General features: G+C 37.3%; 1 protein-coding gene across 1 annotated transcript; it reads right to left on the bottom strand.

Moving 5' to 3' along the window:
- Nucleotides 1–1,344: 1,344 nt before the first annotated feature.
- On the bottom strand, nucleotides 1,345–26,280 carry LOC145773950 (uncharacterized). Its single transcript, XM_082585074.1, has 9 exons — nucleotides 26,205–26,280; nucleotides 23,492–23,532; nucleotides 22,254–22,404; nucleotides 14,615–15,940; nucleotides 13,762–13,848; nucleotides 13,376–13,444; nucleotides 1,937–2,202; nucleotides 1,552–1,734; nucleotides 1,345–1,463 (listed from the first exon to the last, which is right to left on the bottom strand). Exons 1-9 carry the CDS (start codon nucleotides 26,278–26,280, stop codon nucleotides 1,395–1,397), a joined length of 2,268 nt encoding a protein of 755 aa, XP_082441200.1. The 3' UTR covers nucleotides 1,345–1,394.
- Nucleotides 26,281–26,953: the final 673 nt, after the last annotated feature.

Below are 26,953 nucleotides of genomic sequence, written 5' to 3' on the forward strand. Positions count from 1 at the left end.
GCCAGCGTTGGCAAGATGCAGACGCCAACGCTGGCCAGATGCATCCAAATGGTGCATAAAACATTTTGCCACCGTTGGCAAGATGCAGAAGCCAATGTTGGCAAGATGCAGAAGCCAGCGTTGGCAAGATGCATAATCCAATGTTGGCAAGATGCAGAAGCCAACGATGGCAAGATGCAGACGCCAACGCTGGCCAGATGCATCCAAATGGTGCATAAAACATCTTGCCAATGTTGGCGTCTGCATCTTGCCAATGTTGCGGCCAACTTCTTGCCAATGTTGCCCCAACAATCAATGTTTACTGGGTATGTTATCAAAGTCACAACAAACTATCTCATAACTTTTAATTCATGAAGCTTACGGGCGGAAGTCGGTATGAGCGGCAAAAGTCTGGGTCACAGACCTTTACGCAGCTCCAAACAGGGATTCATAGTATAGGGATCGCCAATTCGACTGGATTTCTGACAAGCGGAATGTAAAAGTGTTGCCAGATATTTTTTTTATTTTTAGAAAAAATATTATTTTGGTATTTTTAAAGTAATAGTCGCCCAAAACTTGCCCGTGAATAACTATTTTAAAACTAATCTAAAGAAAATTTATTAATCACTTACTAAACTACCATATTTTTTTGCAAATTTAACCTCCCTTTCTAAGTTTTATTTAAATTTTGTGCATAAATTCAGATTCATATTGCAAAGTAACACAACTACAAACTACTTTAACTCGATCTTGTGCAACTTTAAACTTCAGGTTAGTTTTAATTTTTAAATAGACAAGCTTTGGGCAACCACTACTCTTTAAAAATGCCAAAAAGTTAGTTTTTCTAAAAATTTAAAAAATTTACACTCCGCTTGTCAGAAATCCAGCCTAGTTGGCGATCCCTATACTAGGAATCCCTGGCTCCAAAATAGGCAGTTGTGAAGAGAACAAACAGTCTCAAACAAACAACAAACAGTCTCTGTTGAAGTAGATTGAAATATTAAACCATAGATTTTTGACAGACTATATCAACGACAGAGTTGAAGTATTACCAGTAAAAGTTCATCTGAAATATTTTACTGTCCGGAGCACGGTCTCCATTATAACCTCCACGTGTATTTCCCAATATTCATCAGAAGAAATAGGTTTTCACCAGACACTGCCATTGCTATTCTTATATAAGCATGAAGCTTCCGCTTCCAGATGTTTGATATTGTAAAAAAGTGTCATTTTCTGTTTTGCCCATGGAAAGCCAGTTAGAACCAGTCATGCGTGGCAAGGTAGACGCGTGATTTTAACGCCGCTTTGGTTTGTTGCATTAAAATCGCTTTTTTTTCGCAGTTTTGCGTCTATGATCAAACAAAATCACTGGATGACATAATTTTATTGTAAACACTAACAAATAAATAAAAACATCATTGATCTTTGTGCGTAAGGAAAATATCATCACCATCATCATCGATATCAACCACGATCTTCAACTTCTGTAAAAGACAAATCGAAAAATTGACGTTGATTTAATGTTGACACAATTAATTGTTACAACGTTGATACAACGTAAACAACTCTCACTTTATTGTCCAACCGATCCAATGCTTCTTGAAGCTTGGATCTTTCCTCCATGTTCGGATATCTCCAACTCCCATCTCCATCATCGAGGGAATCCCACATCACAACTTGCCCCTCAACTTTGTGCAACACCTCGATGACGTCATCGATAGATAGGCGGTTGACATGGAGATTCATCCGAACAATCTAAACACAAATTAATTATGATGCAACAATTAAACATAAACAATTTATTTATGTTGTGACTTTTTGTTTATTTATTTTATGTTTACGAGAATTGTTAGAAAATGACGTTACTGAGACGTTAAAACAACGTAATGCGACGTTGAATCAACGTAACAACTGACCATGAATCAATGTGTTGGTTATAAAGTTAAACATGACTCACGGATCCACGCATCGATTTGATCGCTTCCTTCCATGAAAGGAATTGATTGGAATTCATGAGGCATCCGGCTATTGATAGGAATCCAAGTCGCGTCGGCATGGACTTGATGAATGACGTCACTGCATGGATGTCATTCTGAGTGGGGGAGAAACTCACCTGTATCCAACCTCCATCAAAATGACTTCCTGCGGTAACTGTCACTTCCAAGTCATTGCCTTCCCGCAGAATCTTTGAGATGGGAATGATGGAGCGATAATATTTGTGATCTAACAATGCAGGAATAATATCAATCAATATTAGCTCGGCTGACCAGGTTGTAATCTAAAACCACAGTTTGGTTCTAACCATACAATAATCAAACATTGAGCACAAGTTGTTTACTAAAGAACAAAGGATTAATTTATTTATATCGCAAATAAAAATGTAAACAAATTATTTTGAACAAAACTTTCAGGTTTGAGTCAAAGTTCTAATTTGAAAATAACTTGAGTAGACTTTTGTGAGCTGATCACAAAATCACAAGTCACTGCTTCGAAGTTTTATCAAATTAGGATAAAAAACTTAGGCTAGCTTTCTAGGTGGAATCTAAACTTTTGTTAAAACATTAACTCTTTGAAGGTTGGGGGGGGGCTGTCAATTCAACTTTTTTGCATCAACAGTTGTATCTCTAAAACCACTGAGGCTGCGACTACGAGATTTCTTGACTTTTCCTAACTTTCATTCACCTCTATTGAGCTGAAATTTTGAGCGAATAAAGGTTATAAATTGAGAGATATAAGGCATTTCTCAGCACATCCTCTGAAATATTTCATATTCTATTGTTCAAAATTTTCCCACCAGCTGGATGAAAGTAATTAATTTGGCCCATGTCTCGTTAACCCTTTGCTTTTCAACGTTTTTTTGGAAGTTAACTACTCAAGGGGGGGCCGTTTTTGGATCAAATTTAATCAGCTGTTACGTGTGATCCGCTGGTGCTATTTCAACAGAAGTTGCACTGGTGTGAAAAAAAATCATTTGTCTATAAGTTTGAAAAGTCATTATTCTAAAATTTTATATGTTAAACTTGATATTTCAACTTTTGCAAAGGTACCCAAAAACGACAATTTTGACTTATCTTGCCGCTGTGTAATTACCGTGCTAATCCGATTTCATGCAAAGTTTTGTAGAACAAAGAGCTTGATCGGCCGCACGAAGTGTGTGTGCGGGGTGCATACTCATTGCATTGATGAAGATTTACGACTTGCGAGCAAATCTTATTGTAGGCTACTCATTAATTCTAAAATGGTTACAATCAGAGTAATATTGTTACACGAATTTGAAAAAAACAAAACTGCGTTTGATGTTTTATATTTTTGTCCTAAACTAATGCTTTCCGAAACTCATGGCCAGCTTCTAGTTTTATGGAACCAAACTTTTCATAAGTAACACCTTAGCCTACTTGAATAGCTGTTTACATCTTCGTTTGTGTATTTTAAGTCTACACTCTACAATATTGAATTTGTAGTATGAACATTTTTAGTAGAGAGAAGACAATTGAACAAGCTGTTGAAATTATCTGAAATTTCTAAGTTCAAATTAGGCGCTTTTGGAATTGTGGATTTGTGTCAAGTCGCATCACAAATATCATGCAGGCCACATCATAAGTCATTTCGCTTACCGGTGTTTATAAATATGACTCATGAATTACATCCACTAAAAATACAGCATTTACATCAACAAAGCTAAGTTCGAAGCTCACTTTTTACTGAAGATTGTGTCAATCAATTTGAAAATGCATTTTTAGTCCGCCAGCGTCGAAACAATGCAACAGCGAAGTAAGGAACATGGGTAAACAAAAGAAATGTGAAATAAACTCGTAGTCAGCAAACCTACATTAATTTAACGTTTACAAATGTTGAATCAATGTAAAAGGGCTGAATTGCTGACTGGGTCGTCATTGTTTGAAAGACAAAAAAGGCGTAAAGGCGACAAAACGATACAAGAGCAAGGCAGCGATTATGTTTCTGGCCAAAAAAAAATTAACTTTTGACTTCAAAGATAAAAATGATTACAACGAAGCTTCAAAATTTGTCGTAAAAATATTGCAGAGATACAATAAACATAATCATTTTGTGCCAGATTGTGAGAAGACTTCCTAGATTCTTTTCAAACATTTGCAGGATTGCAAATTATTTTCTATAACTTTATATTGCCGAAAAATGGCTTCTTGCTTGAAAAAACGTGGCTACATTTTTATAAATAATTCTTAGGCCTACTACATTGAAGTAATGAAATGTTTTTTTGTTTTGTTTTTTTCTGATGACGTTTTACAACATCCGAAAAGTAAAAAATAATAATGATGAATAATTTCACATAACCATGGTTTATAAACGCTTCACAAAAATTGTTGCATAGACTTTACTGTTAGACGTAAAACGTTTGTAAAAGAAAACTGTCGGGTTACGTATTTATAATGTTTATTGCGCTGTTATCGAGTTATAAACTGCCTTTGTTGTCTACCTTTGTGGTTGCCGGCCAGCTTAGAGCAGCATGCAAACTACGTGTTTATGGCATTTGCATCGTGTTATGATTCCCGCAAATTTCCCACAAGGTCTTTGGTTTTATCGTGATATTTTTGTGCCTTTTCTGTCCTAAACTTGAAGTCACTGTGCTCTACAATCCACATCGCTTTTTAGACTCAGTGTTCATTGAAAATCTTTTGCATCATTTCAAGTAGTATCTTCCCCTGAACTGTTACACAAACCGCCCAGAACCAGGTTGATTATGAATATTATAGCCGTTGAGTGGCCGTTATTGTATGTGTGGATTTATTAGATGTCTGACTAAATTCATGCCAAAGTCGAGCAAATTCTGCTTTCGGGATCCCTGCGGTTATTTACGGTATTTTTGTTGATAAGTTTAGGCAGCATTTTTCCAAGATAAATGAAGACATCGGTATTGTTCGTCACTTAGATTTAGTTTTCTCAGCATTGTTTATTCACTCTTTGATCCATTAGTTTATCCCACTTTTGGTATAATCGGATCGTTTATAAATGGCGGGTCTTCACAATAGCCGGCCTCTTATACATTGGCTCAACGTATTCAGATGTTGAATCAATGATCAAGAAAGCTGATTTGTTGTTTGTCTTATGTGACGCCGAGCATTATGCCTCATCTACATTACAAAATATTTTGTAGTGAAGACTAGGCATTATCATCTTTATTTTGCGCTCTTTGAAACAACACACAGTGCACTGTGAAACAAAAATGCAACACATAATAACAAGTAGGCGACATAAAGCCGCTCAGGGACATGTAGTCATCGAGTAAGCTGCTACGTGATCTCATAATTTTGAGTATACAGAATCTCACAATTACTGTTTGCAAAAACGCCATTTCTTCAGCTTCTTCTAAAAGCATTTGCAGTGATACATTTCCTCAATTGCAAGTTTTGTCAATGAGAGCATTGGAACGCTTATTTCAAAACTAGGTTTTTCGTATCATTACCTAAGGCAGGGGTCGGCAACCTTTCTTCAGTCGCGGGCCAAAACAAAACTGCGCAGATGTCAACGGGCCGTACAAGTTTTCCATTTGCACTTCCGTTTTCTTTACTTTTCATAATATTGTTAAAATTGGCGTTCTTATCAGAGTATCTCCATATTTAGCTACTATAGGCTTATATAGATTAATATAAAGAAAAATAGTAACAATTGGTAACGAAAAACACCAAGTACTTTATTTATTGACAGCACAACATTAATGTGATATTTGATGTTGTTTCCTGCTAGAAAGTTTCTGAAGGTCAGGTGATAGGTTGGATGAGGCAAGAATCATAACATCTTGCAAGTGGTCATCAGTAAGTTGTGTTCTCAACTTGCCGTCAAATATACGGTTAATTGACTATTACTAACGCAACTCATGTAGCCTGCAACTAGCATGCAGTAAATAGGCTAATATAACCGGACTTCAAGGTGAAACTGCCAAGTACCTTGATGCTACCTTCTGCAAGCTTAAGCTAAATTTTGCCCCAAACCTAGTTTACTATAACAAAGCGACCCGTGATCGATAGGTCGCGGGTACAAAGGCGCTTTGTGATAATTTTCTATGCTTGGTGGATTCTAACAAGTAGCAAATTCTTCAAAGACAAGAATCACTTGTTGAAAAAAACGGAAAAATGGAACTGGGAGTAAATTATAACTCTAAAAAATAAAGTAATTTAAAAGTCTGGACCGGCTGTCACTAAAAAGGCCAATTCCTGCTTCCTAAGCTACACATATTTCTAAATTATCAACCTTCAAACAAACTAATTCTTAAAACTTCAAATCTATCAAACTATCTGTCAGGCCTGCAACGTCGCTCTCTCTAAAATGCAGTTCGCAGAGAAAGAATATCAAGGAAATCCAAAATGGCGACAATGCCCTAACTAAGCATTGTTGCGGCATAAGTACACAGGCTACGTGATTACAAGTGAGCGTTACGGATAAATATGGAAAAGTAAAAATTGCGAAAGTTTTACATAACATTTATTAATCTTAATTCTGTTATGTTAAACCAAATGGCAGCATAAAATAATGGGATGTTCGTTTTGGCCCGCCAACTACAATTTGCAAAAATGCTGCGGGCCGGATAATTTTGCTTGGCGGGCCGGATCCGGCCCGCGGGCCGTAGGTTGCCGACCCCTGACCTAAGGGAAGATTTCTTATTGTAACGTTTTCTTATTCGTCAATGGATATTTGCTGGTTGAAACAATTGTTTTGAATAGTTTGTGGCCTACATAGCATACTATTTTGATCGTTGATTGCTATTCTTCGTAGAGCTGATAACGCAAAAAACGTTTGCTATTATTGTTTCTAATTAACAACTTTGTGATCACTGGCGTTTCTTTTGTAGCATAAGAAATAACGCGCTTTGTGTTATTGAGGTCAAACCAAACAAAGGAAAACAAGAGGATGTTTCTCTCTGCTCGCGCACATGGATGCACCAAGCAATTATGAGCTTATGGCTTGTTATCGCAATGTAATCCATTTCACGCTTTGCTGGAAGTTAGCTAGAAATAGCAAAAATTCACCAAAATCTTGAATTTACAAGAAAACTACACAACTTTCAGCATCAAATTTAATATCATCAGATCCGCTTGGCAATTTTAGGAAAAGTCAAGAAAAACCAAGTGCATGGCGTTACTGTGCTTCAAGTAATCAAAGGAAATATGAGGGGGGGGGGCAAATCTGGCCTCCCTTTGAGGAGCAAAGTGTTAATCCTAACTGCTTCACAGCGTGAAGGACATTGGCAGTATGCGTGGACCTTTTGTTCTCACCACTGCTTATAAGCGACGTCGATACAAGAAAAGCTTCAACTTTGATACGATGAGTTACCGTCGCTTGCGGTTGAAATTGCGTAAAATTAAACATAAGACTTGGTGCCAATGCATCTAGAGCGAGAATTGTTTTTCGCAGACAATGGTGTCAATCGGACTAGTACTGCAACATTTCTGCTAGTCCGCGCAAATTTTCACTAGCCATTGGCTAGCGGACTAGCGTTAAGATCGAACTCTGTAGGTTAAGAAGTTAGAAATATGACAAGAAATTGGGCAATATCACTGAAGCGGAACAGGTAAAAATGGCGATTTTTCTAATAACCATAACTCCACTAATATTTAAAAAATTTCAAAATTTTTTTTTGCATTCTTCATATTTCTTTAACATCTACAAGTATGCCAAATTTTAATAAAATGTATGACATGTGGTGTAACTTTTCCAAAAAATTTGCTCATTTGGCTTGGAATGACCCAGCTTTAAAAGGCTATTAGTGTTGAAAATTGGAGTGGTGATTTTTCTAACGAAAAAAAATTAAACTGAGTCCACCATTTTTGTGATGACATCTAGTTTTTAAAATAAAGCCATAGGTGTCGAAATAGGGTAGGCCGGGTGGGCGACGCCCACCCTGCCGTAAAACGAGGGTGGGCAAAATATGTTTCGCCCACCCTGTTTTCATGACACTTATGAAGTGTTCGTTACAATTAGGCTATTTCCGTTTTTGTTAAATGCTGAATTATCCAACCAACTGCAGCGCAACTTCTTGTTTTACGGTATGTCTCTCGCTAGGTATCCGACAGAACAAAGCAATTCCGCTAAAACGCTGCGTTGAAAAAAATGTAGTACTCACTGCATTGTTGTTGCTACTGTAACTGCCACACGCTGGCAATTCCTGGTGAGAGAAAGCTACGTTTGATCTTTTCTCCGAATGGTCTCACTTTCGTTACGTCACAGTCAAACTTCAGATGCGGGTCAGCGTAATGGAATATGAATATGACATCATAATGAACATGACAATAAAATAACCGATACAAACTAAAGACGTACTGAAACAATCGCTTTTTACAAATCGTTGCTTTTTACCAGTGTTGTACGTTGACGGCGTCAACTTTTTGTTGACGCTGAGGCTAACGCCGTCAGTTTATTTTTTAGTTGACGGAAGTGATATCGCCGTCAAATATTTTGCCGATTTTAAGCGTCACGCGCTATGCGTCATTTTTTGTTTTCATGGAAAATCTCTTTTCACAATGAGAGTTTCACAATGTATTCTGGCCAGCGCGACCCATCCGAATTACTCGCTTTTGCGTTGGTTGGAATGGCTACCTGGAATATAAGTGGAAGAAGTTTGCCAAATGTTGATCACTCATATCGTGAGCAGTAGGCTATCGAGAACGAGGGATCAGTGAGAGAAAGCGAAAAATAATGAATGTCATTGCGGAGGTTGAAGATACTTTATTTGTTCTATGCCCCTGAAAAGAGCGATGCTGGTGCAGTGGACCTCGTTAAAAAATGTATATATGCTAAGCCATCACAGCACGCTTGGAACAGTGATACCTTTCCGAGTAAACGTTTTCAAGACTTGTTTTTGAAATACAACACACCCATACCATCCAGTTCACTTGGAAAGGACATTATGCTTCCCAAACGCAGCAGATTGTCAGACAAACGTTTTGAAATACTTGTGTTTCTACAAGGAAATAACTAATAAGCTGAGCAGCTAATTACAATACAGTCTCAAAACATAATGTACCGTACCTGCTCTTCGTTCGTAGCTATTGTTAGCCTAAACTTGGTTGAAATGCTTCTGTTTTGTGAGACCCTGGCTAAAATAGTGCTGACGTCGTCAATTTCTTTGAGAGCTGACGGAGCACTTTGCGCCATAAAGCTTTTAGGCACTTCGGGCTGACGCTGATGCCGTCAATTTATTTCATTGACGCGTACAACACTGCTTTTCACAAATCAAAATGCAGCAAATCCGAAGGCGCCACTTTAAAGATAACAGGTCACGAGACGCGATTTTTAGGTCGCAAAGGAAAACATAAAAGAAGTTTGTTTAGTTTAGCAGCGCTAATAAGATCGTTGAAAAGTATGAAAACCAGACAATATACATTTCTCGGCCATGTAGTAAGAAAGTTTACTGGAGCATCTCTCTTTAACTGGTAAAATTTTTGGAAAGCGGGCACCTGGCAGACAAAGACAAACACATCTGGAACAATTTAACGACAAAACAGAAACAATCATCCATACAATATATAATAGGAACATTTGGTCTAATTATTCATCTGAGGCCGTCGATGCCTGGTGCAGGCAAGGCAATTGAAGAATAAGAAGAATAAGATCGCAAGGAGCAGGAAAGCAAACATCAACCCTATTATAGCTTAATTGCTGCAGCGACGCTAAACGCAGTCTTTGTGAGAAAGACTAACCATTGCGAATTTGCGAACATACACATTCAATGAAATCTGTTTGAAAACTCTCGCCCACCCAGAATTCCCCTCTTCTAAGAAAAAATCGACGCCTACGAATAAAGCTATTTATCAAATTTGCTTGAAAAACTGAACGAACTTAACTTGTCTCTTCCAAGCAGAAAACATCAATGTTTTTACATTGAATTCTAAATTTGAAGCGTTGATCAAAAATAATGACAAAAAATTTAAACATCTGCTTGAAAATGGTCCATTTGAAATGTTCTCATTTACTGTAGAGTTTTTGGCTAACAATGATGTAGAATCAAATGTTATTAGACCTCTGGTTATTAACCATTTGTCAAATCTGTTGAAACAGTTTCAGAAGTATTTTCTACCAAATTACAATGGATCCAAAACCTAATCTATTTGCAACAAAAAAACAAAGTACCGAGCAACTTTCTCAGGAAGAACTTACTGATCTATCTTCTGATTTGAAGTTAAAATTTTCTGGAAATTTATGAAATTAGTGCAAAAAAGCTTCACACTTTTTGGCTTTGCGTTAAAGCGGAATACCTACCATTCTCTGATTTAGCAGTAGGGCTAACCGCACTCCTGCCATTTATATCGTGGTATTTGTGTTGAAAATTTTCTGCCCCGAAAACTGAAGCAAATGCTGAGCACTAGTTGAGTGGATCGTCTCACCAACGATCTAATTACAATGATCAGCTAAAGGCTTCCTCAACCAAGCAAACATTGATGTAGAATCGTGAAAACAACGTGTCAGTGACATGTCAATCTGGAGGAAAAAACTAGTGAAAGCACGGAATTTTTCGAAAAAAAAAGCAGCATACAAAATGCTCAGGAAAAACAAAACATTACAAAAGACAAGCTGAAAAGATAACGTTCCCCACCCTCCATGCAATGTGACTTATTCTCACGTCTTTTCCACCATAGACTATGGGCTTCTAAAGCCACATTCGATATCACCATCCAAAGCGAAACTCGATTTGATGACAAAACTAATGTTCGGACACGAGCTGGAGCCGACAACAATTTGTACGAGTCAGTGTTTCCAACGTTGATGAACATGCATTAATAAACATTGACCCACGGCTGGACTTGCTTTGTAGCAAAAAGCGGTCACATCCATCACACTGAATGAATGTGTTTGGTTTTTCGTTTTTTTTTCAGTAGTTTGCTTGTAAATTGTAAATTGGTAGGGTTCGAGTAATCGAGTATCGTTGGTTGTTTTTAGTTTTTATTCGAATTAAACCTTTCCATAAATATCACGAATGCATATTTCGTACTGCTTATCATTTTTACCATGAAGGGTCGCGGAAAATTTTAGGAGATTGAAAGGGGTCGCGAGCAAAATAGTTTGCGAAGACCTGGTTCAGGATATAGGCTAAGAACAAAATATAGTAGCCTAAATAAAATGTGTAAATAGATGCTATCCCTTTTTATATAGTTTTTGTTTGAAAAGGTTTATGTGACCTCAGATCTCTGAACTTTTTGTTAGCAGACAGCCAGAAACAGCAGTACCAAGGTTGCCAGGTGGGTAACTAGTGTAATTAATGTTGATATAATCCAATGAAAATTTGCGACAACTACTTTGCAATACGATTAAAAGATTTGAATATTAACAGACAATAGTTTGATGAAAAATGGTGTAGTTCAAACATGTTCTTCCGATTATTCTCCTTTCTTAATTTTACGATATAGTCAATTATTACGTAATAGCAAATCAATCGCATTCGTACGAGGAACCCGGATGTTCCTAAACATTGCAGAATGCAGACGTTTGAGATTGCAGCATGTGCGTAGAGTGTAGTTATTTTCGCTAGTATGATCGTTGCTTTGGTACCCGGACATTTGCCGAAAGACATTTTGCCGAAACTCATTTTGCCGAATGGACATTTTGCCGAAAGGACTAAATGCCGACTGGACAAATTGCCGAAATTATACAAATGTATTATATGTATTATCATAACCTAATAACACATAAATATCATTCACAAACAGATTTCACTCACAAATTATGTGCGACAGCGCGTAAATATCCGACAGAAGTGTTATGTGTATCAATATTCTCCACAATGTGTTTTAGTCTATTGTTCACAACCTTATATTTTTTATTTGGTGGCGCCAATTGAACGCCAGCTGATAACTGCTCCAGGATTAGTTCGTTGTGCGATTGTTCCTTTATCAACTTTACTGTCAGTCGACGTATCGTGGGGTGTGTGAAGGAGACTCGTTGATCGAAAACTTTATACCAAATTGGTAACCCTGCCTGACTGAGGACTTCTCTGATAACGCTGCTCCTCAACGAAATAACTACAAATCAGGTAAAAATCCTAAACATGATACAATTTTTTCATAAAAAGTTATATATATCGTATTTAAAAAAAAAAGTAGGCCAATTGGGCGCCAAACAAAAAAAGCGCGCCCAACACGAATTTTTGGCGCCTGGAGAAATCAAAATTAGCCCAAATGGGCGTGAAAGCGCCCAATCTGACAACTTGGTATCAGTTCAAAATGATTACCAGTTCTAAGGCACTGCTTGCATAGTAACGAGACTTGGTGTCGCTTCCAAGTAATTTTTAGGCAAACAATAGTAGCAAAGTAATCCTATTTCAAAGGCACTGCTTGCATAGTAACGAGACTTTGTGTCACTTCAAAGTAATTTTTTTCCAAATTGTTTCGGCAATTTGTCCTTTCGGCAATTAGTCCATTCGGCAATTAGTCCTTTCGGCAATTTATCCTTTCGGCATAATGTCCTCTCGACAAAATGTCCGCGCATGGTTATTTTCTTGTGATTAGATTGCAGGATATTAGTCTTGAGGCTCCAGTATGGTCTGCTTAAGGTCTGCTAATATTTTGGAGGAATATGATTTAGACAAGAAATGTATCAAGCGCTCAGCCACAGCCAAGAATGATGCCACCAGCAGTGGTTGTTGTTCACCCAAAATTGCCAAGCAGAAGCAGTCAATACAAACGAATATAAAGATGTTTGCAAAGCGAAAGCAAGCTGCACCATTTCCAGTATGCAATTCTGCTGTGGAAAAGATTCTATCGCTTGCGGCCAATGGGCTTTTACCATTAAGCCTAGTGGAGCTACAAGAATTTAAGGACCTTGTTTTATGTGAGTAGGCTATAACTCAAATTGTTTAGTTTATTTCATAGCTAATCTTCTCATGAAAACAATTCATTTTAGTTTAATCTGCATTAAGATCATACTGTACAGTGTACACTGTACAGTAGGCTACCAGATAGACTGACTAAATATTTACACTGTGTCTTACATCTGATATATGATTAACGTGTGTCTTACATCTGATATATGGTCAACTAAGCACCGAAGTTTTTTTGGAGTCACTGCTTATTGGGTAAATATTTAGAATTGTATAGTAGATCAATAGATATTTTGTGTTGTCTTGAAAATGTGACCGTTCAGAATGGCAATAGATCAATAATAATTATTTCAATCCCGAGAGTCGAACCAGCGCCGCGTGATCTTGAGCCGGGCGTGTAACCACTGAGCTAACAGGGCTTATTCACGTGATAATTTTACAGTTTTTGATTGTTTTTAACTTGAAATTTGAACACTTTTGAAAAATAAAACCACGCAAAAAGCAAAGCAACATTGAGTTTCAGCGCCTTGAATATAGGCTACCCTGAAATTGGTGAAACCTTTTTAGCATAGAAAACTGTGTTGACCACAGGTAAAAACATTTACTTACTTGTAGCGACTTTTTGAGTTTTCTTGTACAGCTCTGAAATGAATACTTTCTGCTTTTGCAACTTCTCACCTGAAAGAAATCACATTCTAATGAAAATTACGGCTTGCCATCATCACTTTTCCTGACGCACAGCCACACCATTGCCAAACAGCACGTTAGCTTTATTAATGAATCATTGTAAGCTCAGAAAATAATTTCTTTACTGAATTTTTTATTATTTTTTATTGATTAGTAAATCATTATTTAATTAACCAACAATCTTGGTGTGCAAATGAACTTTTCAGCGTTCTACGTGAAGAAATAAGTTGCCTGTGTTTTAAGATACTTTATATGGTGTTGTTAAAGTCCTAATTTACCACACAAATGTTAAATATCCTACACTTTACCTGGTGAAGGTAGTCGGGTTTGCTGGGAAGGTTCTTGGCGTGGCAAAGCAACGGATTCTTTTGAAGGTAACTGGATGGTTGAAGAATCTATAAAAATACAAACAGGTTTGCAATCGCTAAACTATAGATTTTAAATGTTACTTAAAGATTACTTTATGAAGTTTATTAATCCTCCAACCCAGGGCTAGACAGACAATTAATTGCCAGCGTAGCCTCAAAGTTGTTAACACGTGCTGTGGCTAACTGGGCAATACAATTTTTTTTTCAATGCTTGATTCGTTTTACTGCATAGCGTATTTTTTACAATTTTGTAGTTTTCTCTAATTTTAAACCTTTTTTGTTTCTGCGCAAATCTGTACATTTTCTACCCTTTTTACGTGAGCAATACATAGCCTAATTTTTCAAAAGGTTTAACAAGCGCTAGATGTATAGCCGAAAGTGTTTGCAAATTGTATTTTATGTCATGCTGAATACCGTGTTGTTGTTAGGTTTCATTTGTTTATGATTGATTTAAAAATAACTTGTACCATTTGTGAAAGTTTAGCTGACTTTACACCAGAAGAGCGTATCATGATGTTGAATAAAATGCCCGATGATCAGTCTCATTTAATCTTCAATAGCAAGCTATAGATTGTTAAATATTTGTTAACGCTGCAATTAAATTTATTTTTGAACATCATGAAAAAGTAGGAAGGTAGATTTAAGAAACACAAACAACTAAACAAATTTTAAGCGCTAAAATCTTAAATTTTTTCAGCATTGTAACTATATAAATGCAAATCAAGGATAAAAATGGAAAATGAGAAACAGTGAGCTCTTTGCAACGAGGATTTTTTATCAATCGTAAAGTTACCATTTCCTGTGCTTGGATCCAGCAAAAGACCGGAGAGAAATTGTACAACAATGGACCAATGATCATTGAGCAGATTGTTTTGGACGAAGGAAGCGAACTCGCTTGGTGGCATGTGAAGACAAAGATATAAAGCTGAGAAGTATTCCTGGAAGGTTTGATGTGTGAAATACAATTGTTGGTTACCTTCCAGCAGCGGACATGTTTTGTTGGATCCTAATAAAGGTACCACAAAATCCTGAACTTCGCGGATGGTCAGATTTTTTTGTCTAAGAGTTCTAGCATCAATAAGTACTGTACCCTCTTTTGTCGCTTTATAGGCGATTTCAGCCAATTTCATAACAGTTTCATTCGACAAAGAACCGGTATGGTCAGACGCTTTAAGATTTTTAAGCACAGAATGAAACACTTTGGTCATTGTGGAAATGCACTTCACCTGTCCAGATGAACCCAATGAAGCTCTGACATAAAGTTGTAACATAAGTGGGTTGTGGCATAATGATTCTAGCTGGGGTGCTTTACTGGTTAATGATTCCCAGAGTTCGTCAGCTTTGTTCTGGTTATTGATTAAAGCATCAAACAATTTTCTCATATCTGAAGAGGTTAAATCACAAAGAAAAAAAATAAGGCTTGGTCTGCAGTATTTAGGAATGGAAAGCATAGCGTGTGGACGAGAAGTGAAGATGAGGTGGCAGTGACGTAGAAATTGTCCTTGGCAAAGGCTTGAAACTAGTTCCTGAGAAGTAAGTGAGCTGTTGATGTTGCATCTCTTTACAGTTTTTATGATACTCCATTCCACTTGATCAAATCCGTCAAGAATGATACAAACTTTTTTTGGATTGTTTTTGATCCATTCAAAAGCAGAAGTGGTTTCTTTCTCGTTTAAGTTGTAATTGTTATCTCCCAATAAAAATTGTTTCAAAGTGAATGTGTCTTCATCACAGTCGCTCATGTTCATGAAAAGCTTCCTTAAAACAACAAGATCATCACATTGACAAAGACGCCTAGCCAGGCGCTTGGACAGAATAGTTTTCCCTGCCCCAGGATATCCAATTATTGAAACAAAATCGTTCTTTTGAGCATCCAAAACTAATTTATTAAAGTCAACTTTTTCGTCAGATTTTGTCAGTTTAAACTCATGGGTTTTGGGATCATATTTGTTGTCATCGGGAACAAGATTTCCTTCGTAAAATTGAACTAAAAAAAGTTCAGCACACACTTCTGGCAAACCATCTGACGAAATGTTAAAATGGCACAGGTCGACGTCATATTCAGGATCATACAGCTTGAGGGTTGTTTCTTTTAGCTTTTCAATTCCGATGTTTGAGCCTAAAAAACAAAAAAACAAATTTATTAAATTTTTGCATTAAAAGCAGGAAATGTGGATCCTGACGTTTTTAAATTGTTTCTTGCAGTTTATCCCGCACATCCTTACAGATGTAACAACTGCGGAAAAAATATTCAAAATAAAAAAAAAATTAACTGAAGATGTAATGTAAGAAAACACATCTATTATTATTCACTTTTTGTTAGGTTTTAATAAGCTGTTAGTGAACTTATCTTTATGGAACATAAGATAAATAAAAGATCCGCTCACACTACACAGCATGCAACGCTTTTTACCCAGACAGCCACTTCATCTGGTCCAGAATGCCTACAGATGGAGTGCGTGCCGCAAATGTATGGAAGGTTTTGACACAAGGGACTGTACATACAACACGTCCTCATAAAATTTCAAAAAATCCCCTCCTTCCTTCTATTTCCGCACTGTGTCAACAGCTTTTCCTCCTCGTCCGTGCGGAAAACATTACCCATATCTCTGAAGTGTAAGTGGCCATGGCAGTTCTATAAACTTGTATTGCTTGCTTGAAACTATAAATATACTACTTGTACTGGAGTGGTGGTTTAGAAACCTTTTATAGTCAACTATTTCTGATCCCCACAAACTGTGCATTAAAGCTGAGAAAGCTTTATTTGAAATTAGGTTATTATACCACACTTTGTATAGCTTTGTATAAAATTCGGTTAATGTGCCACACCTTTCAAGTACTCTACACAAAACTCTCTTTCGACAGCATACAATACATGTAGGCCTCATCAAATCATCTTCGTTCATGACATATAGAACAGATACGTGGCTTTAATCTTTGTTAATGCGCAGTAAAGTGTGCATTAAAGCTGAGAAAGTTTTGTATAGGGACGATGCATTACGGGACTCGCAACTCCGTTGTTCCGCCAACATGAGAAGTGTCAATTGCTAATTTGACATTTTTTTACGCTTTGCTGGTGGGTTGCTTTTAACTAAAAACCTTAAATTACTTTAAAACCAACTTTACTCTTCATATATAACCCATAAAAAGTACAATATTTTGTAAATTAGAAAAGAATCGTAACCCTTCTAGTGTTGCGGATAAGCCGAAAGCGGATGTAGTTTCGCATCCCTATGATCTACAATCCTTAGCTTTGTATAAAATTCGGTTATTATACCACAGTCCACACTTTGTAAAGCTTTGTATAAAATTCGGTTATTGTACCACACCTTTCAAGTACTGTACACAAAACTCTCTTTCGACTGCATACAATACATCAGGGCTACTCAACCTATGTTAGCAAAGGTCCATTTTGACAAGTTGAATATTTTTGCAGTCCGGTGAATATTTCATATGCAACCACGAAAATTAAACAACCAGTAGCCTACGAGCACCAAAACACTTTTCAGGTAGTAGCCTATGTAACACGACTTGGATTTTTGTGTGACACAAACAAAGAAATAACAAAGGAAAAAATGTATTGTGTTTCTTTGTCTTCTTCTTCTCTCGTTTGACTTGTAGTAGCTTAGATTGGCAATGCCTCCTCGTGCAGCCAAGATACGGTAGTTGGGTCCAGTTGTCGAATACCAGTGACTCCACTTGGGCGTCGTAAGATGGAACATTCGTGGAGTATGTGTTGCATTGTTTGTTCTATCGCTCCGCAGACACATATCGGCGAATTATGCAACCCCCACCTAAACATATTAGCTCCAGTGCAGCCAACGTCACATCTGATCCTGTTCAATGTGACCCATGCCTTTCTAGAGAGGTCTGCTCCAGGAGGGATGGAGAGTGCTGGTATAACTGAAAACTGGGGAGGGATATGTGGCAGCTCGTTCCATTCCTGGGCCCATGTTTCCATGCAGCTGAAGTTCTTATCCACAAGTTGTGTAGCATATTGATGGAATGGGCGCCTTGATGATAGGCGTTGAGGTCTGACTGGTCCATTTGTTTGGGAGTGACTGTGGAGAAGGTGTTGAGGATCGAGTCTCGCATGCAGAGCCAGTTTGTGAGAGGCTTCTTCCCTACGGACATGAGCAGGAGCAATGCCAGCCAAAGTTGGCAGATAAGCAGTAGGTGTGGGGCGGAGACAGCCAGTGATGATGCGCAAGGTGTCGTTAATGCATACATCCATCTTTTTTGTGTGTCTGCTGCGGTTCCACACAGCTGAGGCATATTCGGCTGAGCTGTAGACCAAGGCTAGTGTACTTGTACGCAAGGTTGATGCTCGGGCTCCCCATCCTGTTCCTGCTAGGCTTCTCAAGAGGTTATTTCGCGAGGTAACCTTGGCACGGAGTGACTCGATGTGGGGTCTGTAGGTCAAATACCGGTCAAGTTTTACTCCAAGGTAAGTTGGGTTTGCAGTGTATGGTAAAGGATTTCCTTTTAGCGAGACAGACAGTTGACGCTGAGATTCCCAATTATTTAGATGGAAAGCAGAGATTGTTGTTTTCGACGCATTCAGTTTGAGCCTCCACTTGTCCAGATAGTCAGCCACCAGTTTCAGGTCAGTTTCAAGTTTTCTTTCCACCCCATGCCAGTTCCTGTGAGCATATAGAAGAGCTAGATCATCCGCATAGCCATACTGTTGCGATGTAGTGCATGGGAGGTCACTTATATAGATATTAAATAGGAGTGGCGATAGTGTTGACCCTTGGGGGACGCCATTTTTCAGGCGGTGTGGTCTGCTGGGTTTTCCCTTGTTGGTATGCAGTATGAAGGTACGGTTCGAGATGGTCTCTACCAGAAACTTAACCATGTGTCGGTCAGGAATGAGTTGTAATAGTTTCATAGTAAGACCACGGTGCCACATAGTGTCATAGGCTGCTGTAAGATCCACTAGGACAACACCCACCTTCTCACGGGCTTCAAAACCAATTTCGATGTCATCAGTAAGCTTGTCAACAGAAGGTCCGGATTCGGACCACGGTCCACCAGTTGAGTAGCTCTGCAATACATGTTGGCCTAATCTAGTCATCTTCGCTCAAGACACATAGAACAGATACTTTTTGACGTGTCCGGAGTCGGAGTTGTTAGAAAAGTCCGTCTTTATACAAAACGATTTACAATAAAATTTTAAGTTGTCGCTGAAATTTCTATCACATATTAAGTGAAATTAAATTTTTAAAAAATGGAAAAAAATCTGGCAACACCGAAGTCGGAGTGGGCCGGTTATAAAACGAGGAGTTGGAGTCGGGATCGAATATTTCTCATCCAACTCCACAGCTCTGGTTCTACCGGGTTGAACAAACTTGCTAAATACGCCCCTGCAACTTTTGGAGCCAAACTTCATGGCATCAATCGGCTATGCTTGCTGAACTAGGAACATAAAGTCCACGTGAGATATGGACTACAAGGCACGGTGCCGGTAGGAAACTGCCTCCCAAAACCACTTCCCAGTTAGATCTCTAAGATTCACAACAAGAGTCATTATCACTTCCAACTATTTCCAGGAGATACTGACTGTGACAAACATGGTTTTCTGCTCATTTCTAACCTACTACTGGAGGCTTGACTTCTTCGGGCTTGATGTACTCTGCAGTAACTGGATATGAATATTATTATGGATATTTCGGTTCCATAGTTTGGAACTGGTTTAAATTTGGAATCGGTTCTTAGGGATACGTCATTCTGAAATAGACATCTCTACTACATTGTTTATGTTGGTGTATATCTGAACCCCTCAGAGTTTTGCAATCAAACGCAAAACCTGGTTGTGAAATCGGTATAGAAACATGTATGGGTCAGATGATTTGGTAAAATGATTTTGTTGTATGTACTGTTAAAAGAATGTCCACATTCCAGCAACTCTCCCTTCCCTCTTGTTCACAAAAGTTTGCAATTTGCAAACCTCTCCCCTTCCCCTTGACTGTGGACGTCTTTTATAGACAGCCCCTAATGGTGAAGTTTAAATTAAGATTCGTTTAAACCTACTTTGTTGATGCAAGGGGTGAGAAGATGCAGAAGTTGATCTCGGTGTTGTTTGCTCATAATGCTCATTGTGAGAAGTTGCTTCCAATGTACCTTTATTAACATGTGATCAAAGTTAAACAATGAAACTGCAATTATATTATCTGCTACGGTTGAATAACATTATGCTTCTTTATAATCAGTGGAATCCACTACTTTTACATTGATTTGATGTCCTCAGATGCTGAATCAATGTGAAATTCTAATCAACACAATCCGTTACTTTTCTTCTTCTTCTTTTATTGTCGCACTTGATTCCAAGCATTGACTGCCTCGTGTATGAAAAAGTTTCCAGGATTCTCTGTTGTTTGCTTTGTGTATTAGGTGTATGTTGGTGTTAGTTTTGTCGGTTTGTTGGTTTAAGTATGTTAATCTTTGTCTGCCTTGGGCACGCTTCCCTTCAATTTTGCCTGTGAGAGAGAGATGTTCTAACTTTCCTTTTCGCAGTACGTGTCCTAAAAATTGAAGTTGTTTTTCTTTGATATTTTTTAGAAGATTGTTTGTTTGTTTGACTTGATTTAAAACAGTTTGGTTGCTTTTTCTGTCAGTCCAGGAAATCCTCTGCATTTTTCGGAATGCCCACATTTCAAACCCATTTATTCTTTTATTAATTGATTTGGTAATTGTCCAGGTTTCTGAATTATATTTAAAAATTGGATAAATGTAGCACTTCAATACTCTGAATCTGGTTGCGAAAGATATGTTCTTGTTGCATAATATTGTTTTCATTTGCTGGAAAGAGGCTTTTGCTTGAGCAATACGTATATTGAACTCTTTATCATCTTTGGCGTCCCAGTTTATTGTTGTTCCAAGATATCGAAAGCTTTTTACTTGTTTTATAGTTGTTCCGTTCATTTTAATTTGACAAATTGGAATTTCATTTTCTTTTTTCTTTGTGTTACTTTTACATTGATTTAACATCAGGTTTAACATCATTGATTTAACATCAGATTTAACAAATTGGAATTTCATTTTCTTTTTTCTTTGTGTTACTTTTACATTGATTTAACATCAGGTTCTTATGTTGAGTAGTGACAATTATTTTTCATCCAATCCAGATATCAAAGACGTTTAGTATAAAATGAATGTGTAAAACAATGTCATTTCTATATTCAGAAGCAGTAACGGAGCTACTTTAAAATTGGCAACTTTTCTATTTCAAAATTGGCAACACTGATTAAACTAGATTGAGACTTTAAATCAACTTTTATCAGACAGATATCACATTAACAGTGACTCAGTAGTTGCCACTGATTATTCAGATGCAGTAGCAGAGCTAGAAACAAATTCATTGTTATTTCAAGGGAGTAAAAATTGTAAGAGAAAATGAACAATGCTTGCGACCACCTTCCATTCTTAGATTCGCCGATTCACATTGAACAAAACCGGTTAATTATTTTATTGTGTCAAAATGACGGCTATCTAGATTTGGTTGTGACGCCATATGACCGAACAATTCACCGAACTTCTAAATTTGAAACAAAAAGTTTTAACAAAAACTTCTACTGTAATTTATCCAATCGAAAGTGACAAAGCACGTGACCAAGCGCCTCCCTGGATCGGCTACTGCACACAGCAGATTATCTAATACACTTTCAAAATAGAAATCTTGTAATTACTGATTTTACTCAGCTAATATGATTTCTGCTCCTCAGGTCAATTTATCATCATTCAACATTTGACCAACTTGGTCCTTCTATGATTAATCATTCAACATAAACGTTTACAGTATTTAAGCTTTCTTGCTTTAAAATTTCAGTTCCGTTCAAGTCAACTCCTTTAAAATGCAGCAAAGCTTTGGCAAATTTCTAGTCTACACAGGTACTTACATTGTACAATCACTGACAAACATAATGACATTTAAACATTGAATCAACATCAAACCGCGCTATACCAATGTATAAAGAAATGCTAACAGACGCCAATTAATTCTCAACGCGTTTGATAGCGCAAATTATTTATTAAGATTTTTTTTTTTTATTTAACATAGCATCGCTTGTGAAGAGTGAATTACGGCGCCTTATCATGAGTCAAACCTTTGTGGATCCAGTTTTGAGTTTGAAAAGTGACAGAAATTCATTTTTAATTTATTTTCACCTACCAGATAAAAAGTAGAGAAAAGGTGATTGTTTTATTTTACAATCTAATAAACCAAGTTTGTAGAAATGAAAAGTTTAAATTTGGTTTAATGCAATCTTTACGTTAGTAAACGTAATGTTATAATTTAATTAACACAGAGCTAGCTTACAATTTATACATTCATTGTATTTTTGTATTTTTCTCTATGGTTCAACATACAAAAGTAAACTATAAAATAAACGATCTTCTTTGCAAAACATGTCTCAGCAAAAAAAAAATCTCACCTGGCGGATGATGGTGGTGGATTACGGTAAAAGATCGATTGTCTGTTGGATTTTGAACAACCATTCCAGCTGAAAGTATGCTGTTATCAACTTGTCCTACATGAATTGATGGTCCAGAAGACAAACCACTGCCAGATGCCACTGACAGTTCCTGAAAAATACGAGTTTGAAAGAAACAGTTTAAACAGTTGAAAACATATCAGCAGTTAAAAAAATAACCAATCAAAAACAAAATTAGAAAACCCATCCAGTTTTTTCATGTGAGATATAAGAATTCAGGCCTCGAAATATCCGGCGGTCATGGCGGACATGACCTCCGGGATGACCTCGAATGTCTACCGAAGCCGACTCATTGGGCGGTCATAAATGACCGCCGCAAAATTCTTGACAAAAATAGAGCTAATGCAGCAAAAATATATTTTAAATTAGAATTGTTACAATTGTTTGTTTAACGCAAACAAATACGGAGCTGAAACAATAATAGTACAGGCAATTGCTTTAAAGATCACATTAGAGTGGCGTGGTTAACAAGCTGATGGCAAAAGTAGCCATTTTGACACTATTTCAACGCCTTGCAATGTTGCCTTGAAATAAAGTTGTTTGAACTTTTCGGCAGGATATGTATTCTAATTTTAACAATGAGGATTATTGCGTTACATTGATCGTTTGTTAAAAAGAAACGTCACAGAGAAGCAAGTCTCAGCTGGGTTCCGCACGTGCTTAGGCGAATGTGGCGACCTTATTCACGCTGATACTGATAGAAATAGAATTTCTGCACAGAAGGGAGGGTGTTAGACACATTTGTCTGAGGCAGTAATCGCTTGGCACAACGATTCTATAACGCGAAAACCATGGAATAAGTGATCGTAGTTGCTTTTGTAATAAGGAAATTTGGATTGTTGTATTCAATTGTGTTTATTGCGTCATTACACGACTGTCATTAACGCACTGATTTATTTGCAAACAATCTGCTCCAGTATACTTCAGTGTCGGTTAATTAAGCCATCAACCATTGCAGAGTTATTCTGTTGTAGAAAATCTTCTTCTACAAACATGACTACACAATACTGCAGTGTGATTTTGTGCAAAATCTACATGCAAAAAATATGTCCGGTTGAGATATTAAATGTCCTCTGAAAGGGCCAGTCCTGTAAGACATGCTTTACCGCCGGAAAAAAGTACAAATTTCGAGGCCTGGAATTCAATTTTTGTGATGGCACAAAGCAATTTCTGCTCACTTTTCTGCTCTGAATTTGACCTTCCAGGTACTCCATAGTATCTGAAAAGTAAAAAGATGGATTCAAACTCAAAAAAGAATAATCAAGATATTTTGACATTGAATCTACAATATCGAGGTGGCAATCAAACATATGATTGTTATCAATATCGACATCATGGTTAACGGGAAGCATTGAATCAAGTTTAATATCGATCGTTTTCACACTGGTGGTCGACCGTGGAAATATTGAAGTAGTCGACAGCGCTGTGTTTGATCTTTGGGCTTGTCCACCCCATTAGCTCAGCGCCCGGCGTTGTGCACGAAAAAATGCAAGATCAAGCTGCGATGGTTCAACTCTCGGGGTGTGCGCTTGAGCAACGCATTTCAAGACTGCTCTCTATTCAGCGGTACCTAGTGAATGGAATAATTCACAGGCAACAACACTTCAACAATCGGAAACTTTACTCTGCCAATCTCGGTAACCGGCCCTGTGTCAAAAGTCTCTACAAGTATGCGAAACTACCAGGAATAACCTATCAAGGCTTGTCAGTCAGACTGAGGATAAAGATTCAAACCAACAACAATAGCAACTAAAGGTGGTTAAAATAAGGAGAGATGCCTTATTTGGCAACAGTTTTTCAATTTCAATTTTAGTATCTGATTTTCAACGCAACATAATATTGTTAGACCCTTGATGTATATATATTTGTTTGTTTTTTCAAATATATTATATACTTTAATTATATGCAATGCAAACTGCACTCAAAGACGTTCATAACATAACTGTCTTTCTTTAGAACAGATCAAAAATTACCAAACGGTATCAGTATCACCAAGACACCAACGGTGTCCTATAGAAGATTGTGGTAAATTTAAATAGAAAAATATCCCGGTAATTATAGAGTTAAATTTGACGCCTACACAAATTGATGCTTTAAGCCTTAAAGCAGCCGGCGGCCATGGCCGCTGAGTAGTGCTTGAATGACCGCCGGAGCTACCTCCTCAGTCGGCCAATTCGGCCCCCGGTTTCTTCTAGCCAATTATTTAATTTCGCAATAGAATGATCGTGGATTAACTGTCGAAAATATGTAGTATCAAAGAGTGACACAGAATTAGGTCACCGCGTCATAATCACCACTGTTTGTATTGTGCGGAAACATTTGCTCTTGCATGGAAAATATCCAGCTGCGATCACCCAAGTCTTGTTTGTAATTCCCGACGTTTATTTTAACAAAGTGTTAATCCGAAGTGCTAATTTACATCGGCTGGCAATATTGTCGTTGTCAGACATTGAATCGTTATTAAAAAGGAGAACTACCCAGACAACAAAATTCGTCATTTTTACCCTGATTTAACAACTTCAAACGTAAAATCAATGTAAAAATGACGGATTTTGTTGTCTGGGTGGGTTAGTTAACATCCAAGGGGAAAACACGTGTCTTCAGAGTTGAGAAATGTTTCCGTTGTGGGTTAGTGACTTCACACTCTCAATGGTGACACTGACATCATAACGGTATAAATGATCAGGTTTTATGAAAAGCGGTATGCAGTTGAAACAATTTAGTGTCGTTAGTTGGTTCCGCAATACCGGATTACAATCCCGATAAAGCAGTTATTGCGTGGTACAACGATTCTACAGCAGGACGTCGCCCAGACTTCAGCAACACTAAGTGATCATTTTGGCATTGTTGCAAGTTTAATTCTATTTACTGGTGCTGTCGTTATTTGTATTTTGGCCTCCAAGCACGCAGATTTGGCCGCCGAGAAGGAGCTCTCGGTAGGCCACGATGGCTGCCGAAAATAACACGAGTTTTAAGGCCTGCAGGTAACCTGACAACTACTACCTGCATAAAAAAAGTTAATTGTCAGGTTACCTCATGGATATCTTTTGATGTAGTTAATTTTTTCGTCGCTATATTTGCTAGAACAGGGGCCTTACTGGTTAAAGCGCAAACTTTATCCTTTTTGTCAATTTAACCAATATTTTGCGTATCGTTGAAGTTTCCTGGTTGGCTTATGATAGACAATTTTATACCATACTGTTTCGTGCCATTTTTCACCTTTGGTTGTTCTTTTTCCATCAATTCTTTAACGTAGCAAAAGTGAAACGTTTTTCATTCTTTCGCACCTTCAATGAAGGTCCTTCATCATTTGATTTTTGTGCTGTTTACTTTCAGCTTAACTGAAGATGATCTAGCTGCTAGCTGATCGAAATCGATTTTTAGCTGTTCATGATTTAACTGACTCGTGTGAAAATAAATTCGTTTGTATGGGTTAGTACATATTTTTAATTTTTCAAAATATTGTTAATATTGTTATTGTTATTATTAAATACATATTGTTAGACCCAAAATATTAAAATATTGTTAGACCCTTGATGTATATTTGTTTGTTTTTTCTAATACTTTAATTACAATGCAAACTGCACTCAAAGAAGTTCATAACAAAACTGTCTTTCTTTACAACAGCTCAAAAATTACCAAACGGTATCACCAATGGTGTCCTATAGAAGATTGTGGTAATTTTAGATAGAAAAAAATCGCGGTAATTATAGAGTTAAATTTGACGCACACAAATTGATGCTAGAATCATAGTAGTTGCAAATTTTTGTTCTCTTGTAGTAAAATGTAGCAACACATTTCAAAATGTGATATTTGTATGTAAAATGTCAAAAGTCATGAATATCAAAGTAGACTAATCTCATATCATAGAAACCCTCCAAGCAAACTTACCAGGATTGGTTGACAAGTCACCTTCATCTACCACTTCATTATTTGGAACAACTGTTCTGGTTTGTTTGTGAGACATTTTGTGTTTAGTTCACGGAACTTGAAACAAGAACAAGTTTAAAACTAAGTATCTGTAGTTGATGCTGCAAAACGCAAATGTGATTGATTTTAATGATGCTTTTCCCAAGAAAAACATGGCGAATCAAGCAATGATCAAATTCAATTGAGCAAGCCAACGTAAACCTTTATCATCAATAATAGTTTACACTTCCCCTTAATTTTCATATTTGTTTGGCGAAAAACCAGCTTGTTTGACAACAATTTAATGATACAAACTCATCCACGCGGGATTCATAAGTTATTGTTCTAACTCAAACTTGTTTTTAATCAAAAAGACTACAAACAGCACAGTTTAATTCGGTTACTTTGTTTTGACTTTCATTTGACTACAACCCACCCGATGGATTCCACCTAATGCTGCCAGAACTCAGGAGGGCTGAGTTCTAACAAACATTTAAAGCATTTTTGGCATGTGGAAATGCCAACCACTCTTCAGCCAATTCATCCATTTTGTCTAACGAGACCAAGGATGGGAAGATGCAGGCAAGTGGTATAATTGATCTCACACCTCCTGTGACTGATGTAGCAACTTTTGGATCCAACGCTTTTAGCTTTGTTAACGTACAAGAATCTGACAAAACAAATCTTTGCTTAATTTGCTTACACAGTTCCACCAAATATAAAAGAATGTC

Source organism: Aplidium turbinatum, chromosome 7 (assembly GCF_918807975.1).
Source record: "Aplidium turbinatum chromosome 7, kaAplTurb1.1, whole genome shotgun sequence".
Lineage (NCBI taxonomy): Eukaryota > Metazoa > Chordata > Ascidiacea > Aplousobranchia > Polyclinidae > Aplidium > Aplidium turbinatum.